The sequence below is a fragment of the Castor canadensis genome, chromosome 17 (genome assembly GCF_047511655.1).
Source record: "Castor canadensis chromosome 17, mCasCan1.hap1v2, whole genome shotgun sequence".
In the NCBI taxonomy this organism is placed as follows: domain Eukaryota; kingdom Metazoa; phylum Chordata; class Mammalia; order Rodentia; family Castoridae; genus Castor; species Castor canadensis.
The window spans coordinates 4,039,986-4,053,270 of NC_133402.1; the positions used below are offsets into that span (position 1 = coordinate 4,039,986).

At 50.6% G+C, this 13,285-nt stretch overlaps 1 protein-coding gene across 1 annotated transcript; it reads right to left on the reverse strand.

The window, feature by feature from the left end:
• Nucleotides 1-8,935, reverse strand: Septin12 (septin 12). Its single transcript, XM_020156940.1, has 9 exons — nucleotides 8,722-8,935; nucleotides 7,219-7,344; nucleotides 7,067-7,148; nucleotides 4,745-4,882; nucleotides 4,512-4,629; nucleotides 4,323-4,418; nucleotides 1,105-1,201; nucleotides 296-347; nucleotides 1-205 (listed from the first exon to the last, which is right to left on the reverse strand). The coding sequence occupies exons 1-9, from the start codon at nucleotides 8,912-8,914 to the stop codon at nucleotides 1-3; spliced, it is 1,107 nt and encodes a 368-aa protein (XP_020012529.1). The 5' UTR covers nucleotides 8,915-8,935.
• Nucleotides 8,936-13,285: the final 4,350 nt, after the last annotated feature.

Genomic DNA, 13,285 nt, shown 5'->3' on the forward strand with positions numbered 1-13,285 from the left:
TCAGCACTCATCATCTTTGGTATCCTTCTGGGCCCGCCTGCGAGCCTTCAAGTACCCAGAGCTGGTCAGCTGTCCGGGGGAGGCCGGAGCCAAGTTCACCCAGCCCGGCCCACGGGGCAGCAGGTGACTCTCGTTGAGTCTGATGACCCGGTAGTTCTCATAGTGGACGTTATGGGTGATGTCCTTTAGGTCCTGGAGGTGGGAGCTGGCCAATGGAGAGCAAGTCAGCCCCAGGCCATGGCGTTCCCAGAGCCCCCTTCCCAGCCACCCCACTGCAGGACCCCCTAGGCCTCACCGGATGAGCAGGTCTCTCAGGAGAAGAAACTCACAGTGCGCTATGTTCTCCACTGCAAGACATGGGGCCCAGCATGGCTTTGCATGGCTGTCCCGCCCTCAGCGAGCACTCAGTAAGTGCCTGCTGTATGCTGGGTGTCCCATTTCCCTCTCCCCACATTCTGCCTCCCTTTCTTGGATTCATTCGTTCATTGTTGGCTCCTACAAATGGTTGTTGAACTAATGAACGGCCCATCGTTATTATAGTATGTATATATTACACCACAGATAATACACATATATTTCTAATAATGACAATAATAAATGGGGGGCCAGGCCCTGGCCATTCCTTCTTGCTCACTTTCCAGCCCAGCCCTCCGCATGGTCTTCCCTCAGACTAGCCTCCAATCTGCCTCCACCCAACCATTTCCTTCAGTGTTTTCCCTCTGTTATTGTCTCATCAGCTCTATGGGGACAGGGTCCTCCTCAGTGCTGTCTTCATCATATCCCCTCTTGGGAAGTGCACATAGTAGGGTCCAGCACACAGTAGGAATACCATCAATTTCATTGAACCCTGTGGGCACCTTTCTGGGTGCTGGGCACTGTGCAAAGTGGTGGCCCTGCCCCCTCCAGATGTCCTGTGTGGTTGATGTTCCCATGAGGTCCATTTTAGGATGAGGTGACAGATCTCTCCCCTGGAAAGACAGGGAACCAAGTGCTCCCTGTCTGTGGGCTTCATCACCCCGGGCCTGGTGAGGGGCCAAGGATGCCACAGGTATAAGGCCTGCCCTGGTTTCTGCCCCAGCGTCCTCCCGCTGTCACCACACTGACCTTCGATGATGCCCCACTTGGTCTTCCGGCCCAGGACACACCTCCCGTTCACCAGGTGCTCTTGGTCTGCCCCGACCACCGCAAAAGGGATCTGCTCCTAGGAGAGGGAAGGTGGGTGGGTGGCAATGTGGGCCCTGCCCAGGCAGGAGGACGCACACAAGTTCTACCAAAGACACAAGTGGTCCCCTGCCTCTCCTGCCTCACCTGTTAAATGGGCTCACCAACAGTGCCCACACAGGGCTTTGTGAATGTTTGGGCAGTGCTTCACAGAGCTCAGGGCTAGCAGAGTCACCCTGGAAACTGTGTGCTTGGTAATACCGACATTAATCATACAATTTTTCTGCAGTACTGGGATTTGAACTCGGGGGCCTGGTGTTTGTGAGGCAGGTTGTGCTCTAAACCTGCCCTTTTTGCTCTGGTAATAGGTTCTCTCTTTTATGCCTGGACTGAAATCTTCCTATTCACATTTCACCGTAGCTGGGATGACAGGCACACACCACCACACCTAGCTTTTATTGGTTGAGATGGGGATCTTGAGAACTATTTGCTCAGGCCGGCCTTGAACCTTGATCCTCCTAACTGCTGCCTCCTAGTAGCTAGGTTTGAGACTCTGGCACCTGGCCAATAGTATAATCTCGAGGCTGTGCGTGTACCTTAGTATTTAGCGTGTGGAATGCTCTGGGTTCAATCCATAGCACCGAGAAATAAAATATATATATCTGTACGCGCTCCACCACTGGGCCACACCCCAGCCCCATAAAGTTTGTTTGTTTGTTGTGGTGCCGGAGGTCGCACCCATGGCTCCCACATGCTAGGTAACCATAAAGTTTTATTGGCACAGACTTAAGCCCATTCGTCTTCTCTCCTCTGTGGCTGCTTTCGAACCACAATGGCAGGCTTGAGTAATTGCACCAGAGATCGTGTGGCCCACAGAGTCTAAAATATTTAGAAAACTTTGTTTTCTTACTTAGGGCCAGAAGCAAGAAATTCAAACTTGTAAACTGCAGAGCGCTGTTCCGTGGGCTTGTTTTTATTTCTGAGAGTTCATTTTTGATGAGGAATACTGATGCTAGTGATAGTTGTGTCGCACACTCCTGGGTCATCTCGTAAGAAACGCTCAGTGTGTGTCTGAGTGACTTACTGAGACTTTCATTTGAGGACAATTCTCTTTGCAATTCCTCCGCTCCAGCTGGGCCCAGGCTGTCCATGTGGCCAGCCTGATTCAGGACAGAAAAGAGACTGGTGGAGGCCACAGCTCCTGGAATTGCACACAGGAAATCGTGTTCATGGCTCCAGTCGGGGAGGGGGCAGAAGGGAGGGTAGAGAGAAACTAGAAGGGAACCAGGGCCTCCATGCGTGGATGTGTGATATGGGCACTGCACAAAGGCAGCTGGCCGTGGGGCTGTGTGGGCTGAAATCCATCTGTGAAGGAAGCAGTACTAAGCCAAAGAAAGTACTGTGTGGTTAGCAGAGTCGTGGGGTAAGGAGTGAGCCCTGGGTTCTGTGGGTGACAAATCCTGGGACTGCCTTGCAAGGTCTCTCCTACCCTGCTTCCTCCTTTCCTTTTCACTGAGGCAGAATTCATACCAAACATCCACCCTTATATAGTTAAGTGGTTCTTAACATATTCACAAGGTTCTGCAACCTAAGTCCAAAATGCTTTTGCCCCCCAAGCAGCTCCAAGCCCTTTAGCAGTCACCCCATTTCACCCCATTCTCCTTTTTCCCCAAAGTCGGGCACCCCCACTAATTTCTTTCTGTCTCTCTGGGAATTTGCTTGTTCTGAGCATGTCACATAAATGGAGCTGCCTGCACACTGTGTGGCCTTTTGCGTCTGGCTCATCTCACTAGGTCGGATATTTTCAAGGTCCACCCATATTGTGGTGTGTGCCAGCGCTCCATTCCCTTTTCAGGGTCAGACAGTATTCCAGGGTGCGGACGAATCAATTTGTTTCCGCACTTACCTGTTGATGGGTTGTTTCTACTTTTTAGCTACTATGAATAATACTGCTGTGAACACTCATGTACACGTTTTGGTTTGCTTTGTTGAGACAAGGTCTCGCTATGTAGCCCAAGCTGGCCTGGAACTCATGGTCTTCCTGTCTCTGCCTCCCGAGTGCTGGGATTATAGGGGTGCACCACCATGCCTGGCTTCATATACTGAATATACGTCTTCTACTTAGGAGTACAGTTGCTGTGCAGGAGCTGCAGGGCTGTTCTTCTAAGCAGCTCCACCACTTCCCCGTCCCGCCAGCAGTGTGGGAGGTTTCTAGTGCCCCACATGCTCTACTGTGGTTTGAATCTGGATGTCTTTTCCTAAACTCAGGTCAAAGTTTGGTTGTGAGTGCTGCAGTGTTGGGAGGTGTTTGGACCGGGGAGGTGGAGCCTACATTCATAGATGAAAGCCTTCTGGGAGTGGGTGTGTTCTCGCTCTTTTGGGACTGGGAGAGTTACGAGAGCAGGTTGTTCTGAAGTGAGCGAAGCGGTTTCCTCGCCATGTCAGGTCTCTTTGCACAAACCCACTTGTCAGTCTGCTTTTTCACCATGCATGAAGCAGCATGAGGCCCTCACTAGAAGCCAAACAGACGTGGCCGCCCTGTCTTGGACATCCAGCCTCCAGAACTGTGATCTAAATAAACCTCTTTCTCTATAAACTATGTAGTCTCTGGTATTCTGTTATAGTAACAGAAACCTGACTAAAGCACCCACCCTAATTGGTATGAAGTAGTTTCTCACTGTGGTTTCGATTTGCATTTTCCCAAGACTGAGGATGCTAGACATCTGTCTGTCTGTTTTGGGGAAATACCCACTGAAATCCTTTACCCATTTTTTTTCTTTTGAGGTGCTGGAGAATAGAACCCAGGGCCTCGTGCGTGCCAGGCAAGTGTCATACCGCTGAGGTGCACCCCAGCCTTTCCTGTATTTAAATTGGGCTATCTTTTACTGTTGACTTGCAGAGCTCCTTATATATTGAGGACTTTAAGCTCCTCGTTAGAGAAGTGATTTGCACGCGTTTCCTCCCGTTCTGTGCATTGTCTGACACGACGTGTTTTATTTCTCTCTCACCTTGACTTTGTGGATGGAAGGAGGTTTGTAGCTGTTAGAAATATATTCATGTCTCTGAGTTGTAGCGAGAGATGAGTGTTTGGACGGAAAGGATGAGTGGGAAGAAAATCACCCAGTCTTAGTTGCCCCAGGCCCACCCCCGTGGCCACTTACCCGGATCTTGCTGTTGAGGATTCTGTCATTGATGTCCTCGTCAAAGCACTTCTGTGGATACACATCAATGCAGTGAGTTTTCAGGTTTTGCTGGATCTAGGAACCAAGCATACGGGTGACCTCAGCCCGCTCTGTCCACTCCGTCCTCCACCACATTGACCCCCGCCCTGCTTTGTGCACCCAGAGCACCCTGCTCTTGAAGGCCTCTCGTTCCTCGATGGTCAGGCTGTCAGCCCTGGCGATCACTGGCACCACGTTCACAGTCCGGCACAGCCGCTGCAGGAACTCGATGTCCAGGGGTCGCAGGCTGCCCAGACAGACAATTGTGGCCATGGCAGTGGATTTCTGAGTGAGGTGGGGAATCCTCCTCTTCATCCCTCCCTGACGCCAGGTGGCCTCCCCTGGCTGCTCAGCCACCTCACCAGTGCCCAGTGGGCGGCACGAAGTAGACGCAGCAGTGCACACGGGTGTCGGGGATGTGACGCTGGCGGGTGATGAGGAGCTCCTCTTGTAGGTACTGCTCGTACTGTCGGTTGATGTAGCCCAGGACGGGGTCCCAGCTGGGGCGAGACCCCTTCCCTCAGGACGGTGCTCTGGAACCAGAACCCTGCCACTCCACTGGACCTCTGGGTGGGTCTACCCTTAGGGTGGCCATGGTCCCCATTTGGTAAGGGCTACTTGGTCATCCTGTTACCTTTCCCCAACCTCAGAGACACACAGAGAGACCCCTGCCATTGTTGTCCCAGGCCTCAGCTTTCTTGTCTGTAAAATGGGACAAAGCCCCTGCTTGTAAGGGAGGGGCAAGCAGTGAGTGACACAATCGGCCATCAACTCCGTCCAAGCCGCCACCGACTCTTGCCGGCTTCTTCTCCTGGGTCCTACCTCCTCTGGCTACTGTCAATACAGCAGCCAGGCAGACCTGTTTGTTTATCTTTTATCAGTTAGTTAGTTAGTTGTCTGGATATTTATTTTGTCAGGGGTGGGAATGGAATCCAAGGTTCTGAACCTGTTGGCAAGTGCTCCGTCACTGAGCTACGTCCCCAGCCCCAAGGAGATCCTTTTGAAAACAGAGGTCTGAGCCAGGCGCCGGTGGCTCACGCCTGTAATCCCGGCTACTTGGGAAGCTGAGATTGAGAGGATACATTCTTCTATTTCCACTCTTCTCTGCTCCCCACCGCAGCTGGGATGACAGCTACCACCACACCAGCTCCCAGTATAATTATTAACAGCAATCCCTGTCACTCCCAAAGAATATCCTGATTGGCAGCACGCAGTGGCTGATGCCTGTAATCTCAGCTACTCTGAAGGTGGAGATTGGCAGGGTCGAGGTTTGAACCCAGCCTGGGCAAAACATTGGTGAGACCTACATCTCCACAGACAAGCCAGGGGTGGTGGTGTGTACCTGCGATCCCAGCTAGGTGGGAGGCCTAAATAGGAGGATGGAGGTCTGCCGTCCACCTGGACAAAAGCAAGAGACCCTATCTGAAAAATAACTAAAGCAAAAAAAGGGCTGATGGAGTGGTTCAAATGATTGAGCGCCTCCCTGGCAAGTGTGAGGCCCTGAGTTCAAACCCCAAAACCCCAGTACCACACACACATGCGCACACACACACACACACAGACACGCGCACGTGCACGCGCACGTGCGACCTGATTGGATGGTGGATTCTGGGTTCACCCTGCCTATAACTGGTTGACTTTGCTCATGCCCTGCCCTCACCCCCATGTCCTGACATCTGTCTGTCTTGTTCAGTGTTTTGTCCCCATCCCTACAGCAAAGCATGGTGCATAGCATGTGCTCAGGAAAGGTCATCTGCAGGCCAGGTTCACAGCAGAGTGGACAGTATTGTCACACAACACCAAGCCTAGAAGGGAACTTCACTGGGTTTATTGCTCTTTGGGTGTGGCCTTGTATTTTTGTTTTCTTTTTCAACTTTTTTGAATGTTTTGAGTCGGGGTTTGGATATATACACAATACTGGCTTTGAATCTGAGATCCTCCTGCCACAGCCTCCTGCGTGCGGGATTACAGACATGCATAGCTACACTTGGCCTTTGTAATTCGTAATAATTTCTGTTGAACAAGGGGCCTCACGTTGTCTTCACACTAGGGTCCCACAAACTGAGCCGCTGATCCTGACAGCTAACTCAACAAAGTGGATGCCGTCACCCCCCAAGTTATGAGGAAGGAAACCAAGGCTCAAAATGCACCCTGACCAGATTTCACAGCTAGAAGGTGGCCTTCTTTTTTTTTTTTTTTTGTGGGACTGGGGTTTGAACTCAAGGTTTCACATTTGCAAGCAGGCACTCTACTGCTTGAGTCACATTTCCAGTCCATTTTGCTCTGATTATTTTTGGGGATGGGGTCTTGTGAACTATTTCCCTGGCCTTGTCTTGAACCTCCGTCCTCCAGATCTCAGCATCCCAAGTAGCTAGGATAGAGGCATGAGCCACTGGCACCAAGGCTGAAGGTGGCCTTCGGATCCCTGGAGTGTGGGCTCTGACTCCTGTGATACCATGACCTTTACTGAGCACCTTCTGTGTGCCAGGCAGCACGCTGGACCCATATGTACTCAACTCCCTTCAGCTTTGGCGGGTGAGTTGAGTACACCCATTAAACAGACAAGGAACCTGAGACTCACAAATGATGCCAAATGGCCTCTCCAGGCCTGGGGTGTCTTCACGGGGTCGGAGAGGCAGGGGCAGGAGTGGCGTGCCCTAGCTCAGCACCTTCCCAGAACCCACCATTTGTCATTGTTGATCTGGTCCCCAAAGCCAGGCGTGTCGGTCACCGTCAGCTTCATTCTCAAGCCTTTCTCTTCGATGACTGTGGAGGGAGAGCAAGGGGAGAGTGTGGCCCCAAGCCGGGCAGGAGGGGGTGCAGGAGGCTCACTCACCGTGGCTCACCGAGTGCAGCTCCAGCGTCTGCGGCGTGGGCACCTCCAGGTTCGGGATGGTGGATTTCCACACTTTAGACTTGAACAGCGTGTTCACCATGGTGGACTTGCCCAGCCCGCTCTGCCCTGGTGTGACCAGATGACAGCAGTCTCTCAAACTCTTCATTGAGACTTTTTGGCAAGCAAACTATTTTCTAAGAATAATGTAAATCCTACCATAAATGTCTCACTCAATTTTGATCTCCCTTTTCCTAATTGAGTTAAAATTTATAGATCATAAAATTAACTGTGATCATTATGAAGTAGCTTTAAGGACACACATAAGGCTGAGTAAAGACCAACTGTGTCTCATTCCAGGACATTTTCATTATCCCTGAAAGAGACCTTAGACAGGCATGGTGGCTTACACCTGTAATCCCAGCTACTTTGGAAACTGAGATCGGGAGGATTGAGGTTTGAGGCCAGACCTGGCAAATAGTTCTTGAGACTCCATCTGCAAAATAACCAGAACAGCTGGGTGTCGGTAGCTCACGCCTGTAATCCTAGCGACTCAGGAGGCAGAGATCAGGAGGATCGCAGTTCAAAGCCAGCCTGGCCAAGTAGTTCTGTGAGACCCTATCTCAAAGAAACCCTTCACAAAAAAGGGCTGGTGGAGTGGCTCAAGGTGTAGGCCCTGAGTTCAAGCCCCAGTACTGCAAAAAAAAAAATTATAACCAGAGCAAAAGGGACTGGAGGTGTGGCAAGCAGTAGAGTGCCTGTTATGCAAGCGTGAAACCCTAAATTCAAACCCTAGTCTCACCAAGGGGAGGAAAAAAAAAAAATTGAGGCCAGCCTGGGCTATATAGTGAGTGTTTGCCTTCAAGAAAAAATAAAGTACAGAAAAGAAACCTTCTATCCATGCAGCAGGGAAGCAGTCACTCCCTGGCCCCTGCCTGGTCACACACTCATCTGCGTCTCATCCCTGTGGATTTGCTGCTTGTGTCATATAAATAGAGTCACGCAGTATATGGCCTTTGGTGTTTTGTCTTCTTTCCCTTAGCAAAATGCTCACTTCATGTTGTAGCGTGTTGGTATTCCATTCTTTTTTGTGACTGAATAATATTCCACCATATGAATAAACCACATTTTGTTGATGGGAACAGTTCATTATCTAACTTTTTTCTTTTTGCGGTGTTGGGGCTTGAACTCAGAGCCTCACACTTACTAGGCAGGTAGGTGCGCTACCACTTGAGCCACTCCACCAGCTTATCAGCATCAGCAGCTCCCAGTGGAGATCAAAGGTGGTCCCCGAGGCCAGGGAGTCACTCCTGCCCTCTTGAGTTGGGAGTTATCACTTTATGGGTGATGTTTGTTGTAATGACTCAACAGTTCCCAGATTTTCAATTTTAGCACTCCTATGGTCCCCTTGGCACAGGGGGAGACTGAGGCCAGGAGGCGACGTGCCCAGGCCCATGGGGTCTTATCTGCTGGTCCTTCCTCCTCTGGCCCTCCGCCCTCACTCACCCACCACCATGATGTTGAACTCGAATCCTGTCTTCATGGCTTTGATCTTCAGCTGGTCCAGCACGGCCTCGATGCCCACAGGACGGAGCATCTCTAAGGGAGGGGTACTGCAGCCAAGTGTCTCGAAGGGTGGGGTCCTGGGGCTGGAGGCCCGTGAGGAGCAGGGGGAGGGGGATTGCCTCAGGGGGTCCATGGGACCAAACGTACAATGATGCCTGTTCCTGGGTGGGGTGGGGAGAAGGCTGGTGTCACTGGGGCTCAGAGAAACCACCCAGAGTTTCTGTTTCTGAGCTCTCACTCCATACTCTTCCCCTAGTCTCTTCACATCTATGCCTCCTGGTCTGCCTGAGTCCCCATGGTTCAAGGCTAAGGCTGGGGAGACTGAACCCCTATCCTGAGAGGGCTCTGCCCTTCCCCCAGTCAGCACAGACAGGACTCCAGGTCCACAGGCTGCTGGCTCAGACATGTCTTGTGGCTGGATTGGAGTCCTGGGAGGCCACAGGGAGTGGGGGAAGTGGACCAGTCATTCTCGTCCCAGCAGGGAACTTGGAGAGGGGCTCTGGAGCAGTGGCCTATGTCCCCCAGGGGACACACAAGCAGAGTTGGCAGAGACAGAAAGAGAGAGAGATACCGAGAAAGAGGAAAGGAGGCAGAGAGAGAGACAGAGAAACGCAGACCCAGGCTGCAATAGGCAGAGAAGACAGCCGTAGGGGTTGGTCAGGGAGCCAGTAGTGACAGAGAGGATACAGAGAGAAGCAGCCTCACGTGGCACCTCGTGGATGAGTCCCGGTGGGAGCCCCTGGCAGGGCTTGGTGTGCAGGTGTGCAGTGAGGGGGAGGGGAGGCTGGCAGTTAGCCACAGAACCTGGCTCCCCCTCCTTCCTGTGGCCCCCTCCTACTCAGAAGCAGGCCAAGGGCAGGGAACACAAGCCAACCTTCTGGACCTTAACCACTCAAGCCCTCAAGGACTCTAGTCTAATCGCACAATGTCCCCCACCTAGAGACAGAGGAGCCCAGGCCTCCAGGGCTCTTCCCTCCATCCAGGCCGCCAGCTGGTGAATGCCAGAGCTGGGCTTCCACGTCCAAGTTCACATCCCTTAACCGCTCTGCCAGGGAAAGTGAGCCCAGGACCCACAGCGGAAAGCAGAGCGTCCGCATGTTTTCTTTGGTCCACCCGTTGTTAGCACCATTGCGTTTTTTAAATCGAGGCCCTGAACAACCAAGAGATTGATCTCCCAAACATCTCCCAGCCCCTCACCCTGCTCCTGGTCTTGTTCTGGAAATCCTAGACTGGTAACTTGTTTGGTAATCCCCACACTATGAAGCAGCGTGGCTTCTACTCCCAGGTTACAGATGGGAGGTCAGGCACATCGTTCAAGGTCACACAGAGACTGAAGGGAGGGACTCTGGCTCTGAGTCCTCCCGCTCACCCCCTACTGCCTCTCTTCTTGTTCTCAAGAATGTGTCTGATGCTCACACCTGTAATCCTAGCTACTCAGGAGGCAGAGATCAGCAGGATTCTGGTTCGAAGCCAGCCCCGGGTCAATAGTTCATGAGACCGTATCTTGAAAAAACCTGTCACAGGAAAGAGCTGGTGGAGTGGCTCAAGTGGTAAAGCACCTGCCTAGCGAGTTTGAAGGACCTGAATTCAAACCCCAGCACCAACGCAACACAAACAGAAAGGAATGGGGTCATTTCCAAAGTATTTTAAACTTGATAAACTGGGTGTGTGGCTTATGCCTGTAAGTCCAGAAGCTCTGGAAGATAAACCTATGACTGCAAGTCACAGGCCAGCCTGGGCAATTTAGTGAGACTTTGTCTCAAACTAAAGTAAAAACAGTTGGGAGGAGGGGGTAGCTTCGGTGGTAGAGCACTTGCCTAGCATGTGCAAGGCTTTGGGTTCAATGTCTAGTATTGTACAAAAAAAAAATTTCTTTTTTTTTAAATAAAAGGCTGGCAGGCTGTCGCAAGAAGTAGAGTGTTTGCCTAGTAAGCTTTGACCTTGCAAATCAAGCACTCCACCTTTGAGCCACACCTCCAGGCCATTATTCTCTAGTTATTTTGGGGATGGGGTCTCGAAAACTATTTGCCTGGGCTGGCCTCCAGCTGTGATCCTCCCGATTTCAGCCTCTCTCAAGTAGCTAGGATTACAGATGTGAGCCACCAGCACCTGACCACTCTGCCCTCTTTCGATGGGCTATGTACTTTCTATCACCATAGCTTTTAAACCAAAACTCTAGAGATCAAGAGATCTGTGAATTACAAGGGTTTACGAACCAGAAAAAGCAAGGACCAGGTCCTGGGACAAATTTCTATAACACCAGCAGCAGTGGTTGGAAAACATCCCATGGATCACAGCTAAGTGCGTTTTTACAAACCTTGAGGTCAGAAGACAGTGCAGGCTACATCCCTGTGGATAAGAATGTGGGATGAGAAGGGATTGATTGGGTTAACAGTCAATCAGGAGAGTGTATACATAAAAATGGTACCATGGTCCCGATAGTTGCTGTGATGGGATTTAAGTTAAGATTTCCAACCTCTGACCTTTGTCATTACATTAAGGTCATCTCAAAAGATATTTCATTTTGCAGTTCTGGAGGTGGAACCTAGGGCCTTGTGAATGCTAAGCAAGCATTCTACTATAAGCTTCATCCTCAGCCCTAGGAATTCATCACAGTCCTCCCTCCTCCCTGTTGTCTCCCTGACTCAAGGCTTCTTTGACCAAGTTCATTGAGCTTGGTTCTTTCTGACCCACTTCCTGGCACCTGACTTTGCAAACCCTCAGTGACATTTTCTGTTAAGGGCCAGACAGTCCCTATTTCAGGCTTTGCTTGTCCTCTGGTGTCTTTTGCAACTACTGTCACTGTGTCCAGTATAGTCCAAGCGGTAGAGTGTCTGTCTAGTAAGCTTTGAACTTGCAAATCAAGCACTCTACCTTTAAGCCACACCTCTGAGGTCCCTGAGACAGGGGAAGGGACCTTTACTGAGGTCAAAAGACAGTCCTTGAGCTTGTTGCAGAAAATGCCAGGCACGGTGGTTTGCCCCTGTAATCCCAGCTACTTGGGAGGCAGAGGCAGGAGGATGGCAAGTTCTAGGACAGCCTCTGTGAAGTTAGCAAGACTCCATCTCAATCAATAAGCCAGGCATGGTAGTACACACCTGTCATCCCAGCTACTCCACAGGCACAGGTAGGAGGATCTCTGCCAAGGACAGCCCTGCACTAAAAAGACAAGACCCTACCTGAAAAACAACTAAAGCAAAAAAGGACTCAGGTAGTAGAGCACCTACATAACAACCATGAAGCCCTGAGTTCAAACCCCAGTACCCCCAAAACAAGCAAAAATAAGCAAAACCTAAAACAACAAAACTCCAAAGGGCTGGGGACTTGGTTCCAATGATAGAGTGCTTGCCTTCCATGTTGGAGGCCCTGGGTTCAATCCTGAGCACCACACACACACAGACACAATAATAAAAGAATCTGAGGATAAGTCAGATGTGAGATCTAAGATTTATTGGTAAGAATGGTACACTGGGAAGTTGAGTGTGGGCGCAGGAGAGAATGGTGCTCTGTCTGTGGTGTGTGTGGCATATACGTGGTTTGGGCTACATTGTTGAGATTCTGGTGTTTATTTACATATATATTAACTACTCAGTTACTTATTTTGACTTTACTCCTAGTCTTATCGGATATTTTCTGTGACTTCAAACGAGGACAATCTTGAGGAGATGTACTTATTTACGGTTATTCCATGGAACCTGTTTAATGTGGTTGGTGACTCTCTCGTGTTTTCAAGGTCTGTGCCTTCATAGGGCTGTTTACCGTTCTCCGTGTCTCTGTGAGGTCAGAACTCTATGAGCAGGAATGAACATAACAACATGTGGAAAGGTTGTGTTAACTTGTTCCTGATTTATGCTTGTTTTTTATTTCTTCTTTCCTTGTCCTCTCCATTTCCCTGTCTCACTACTACTCAGTTCTTCCCTGGCCTCACAAAAGCAACTCCTGACAATGTTGCGGGAGTTAGCTAGTTGAGGCAGATTAGCAGGAAGCAATGTTTATTGTCCCAGCACAGAACCAGTGGACTCGTGTCCAAAGGCTGAGCCCCGCGAACAAAGGGGTCTCACCTTACGTACCCTGGCAAGCAGGTGACAAGCAAAAAGCAAAGCTCAACCCACATCTGGCTGCATGTGACTTCATTGGCTATTTCATTTCCCCAGTGCTATGTGACCTTCATGGTTCAATTCTTTAAGTTTTATCTCTCTGCTTTGCCATCCCCTCCCCGTCTCGACGTCAGAACAGCAGCCTGTCTGTTTCTTTTCTGGCCTCCCCTCTCTTGCTACAACAATAGCAGGTAGACAGGCATGGCTGTGTTCTGTGTAACTATTCACAAAAGCACACAACAAGCCTGTGCCAGTGGCTCATGCCTGTAATCCTAACTACTCAGGAAGCAGAGATCAGGAGGATCACGGCTCAAAGCCAGCCTGGGCAAACATTTCGTGAGACCCCATCACCAAAAAAGGACTGGTGGGGTGGCTCAAGGTGTAGACCCTGAGTTCAAGCCCTAGTA

What these genes read in the sequence shown, in the direction of transcription:
- Septin12 (XM_020156940.1), bottom strand. Translation starts at nt 8,914, where the DNA reads ATGGACCCCCTGAGGCAATCCCCCTCCCCCTGCTCCTCACGGGCCTCC. An exon ending in GCTGCACTCGGTGAGCCACG is followed by an intron (nt 7,149 to 7,218) that starts GTGAGTGAGCCT and finishes CTCCCTCCACAG; the next exon opens with TCATCGAAGAGAAAGGCTTG. An exon ending in GTGCCGCCCACTGGGCACTG is followed by an intron (nt 4,630 to 4,744) that starts GTGAGGTGGCTG and finishes CTGTCTGGGCAG; the next exon opens with CCTGCGACCCCTGGACATCG.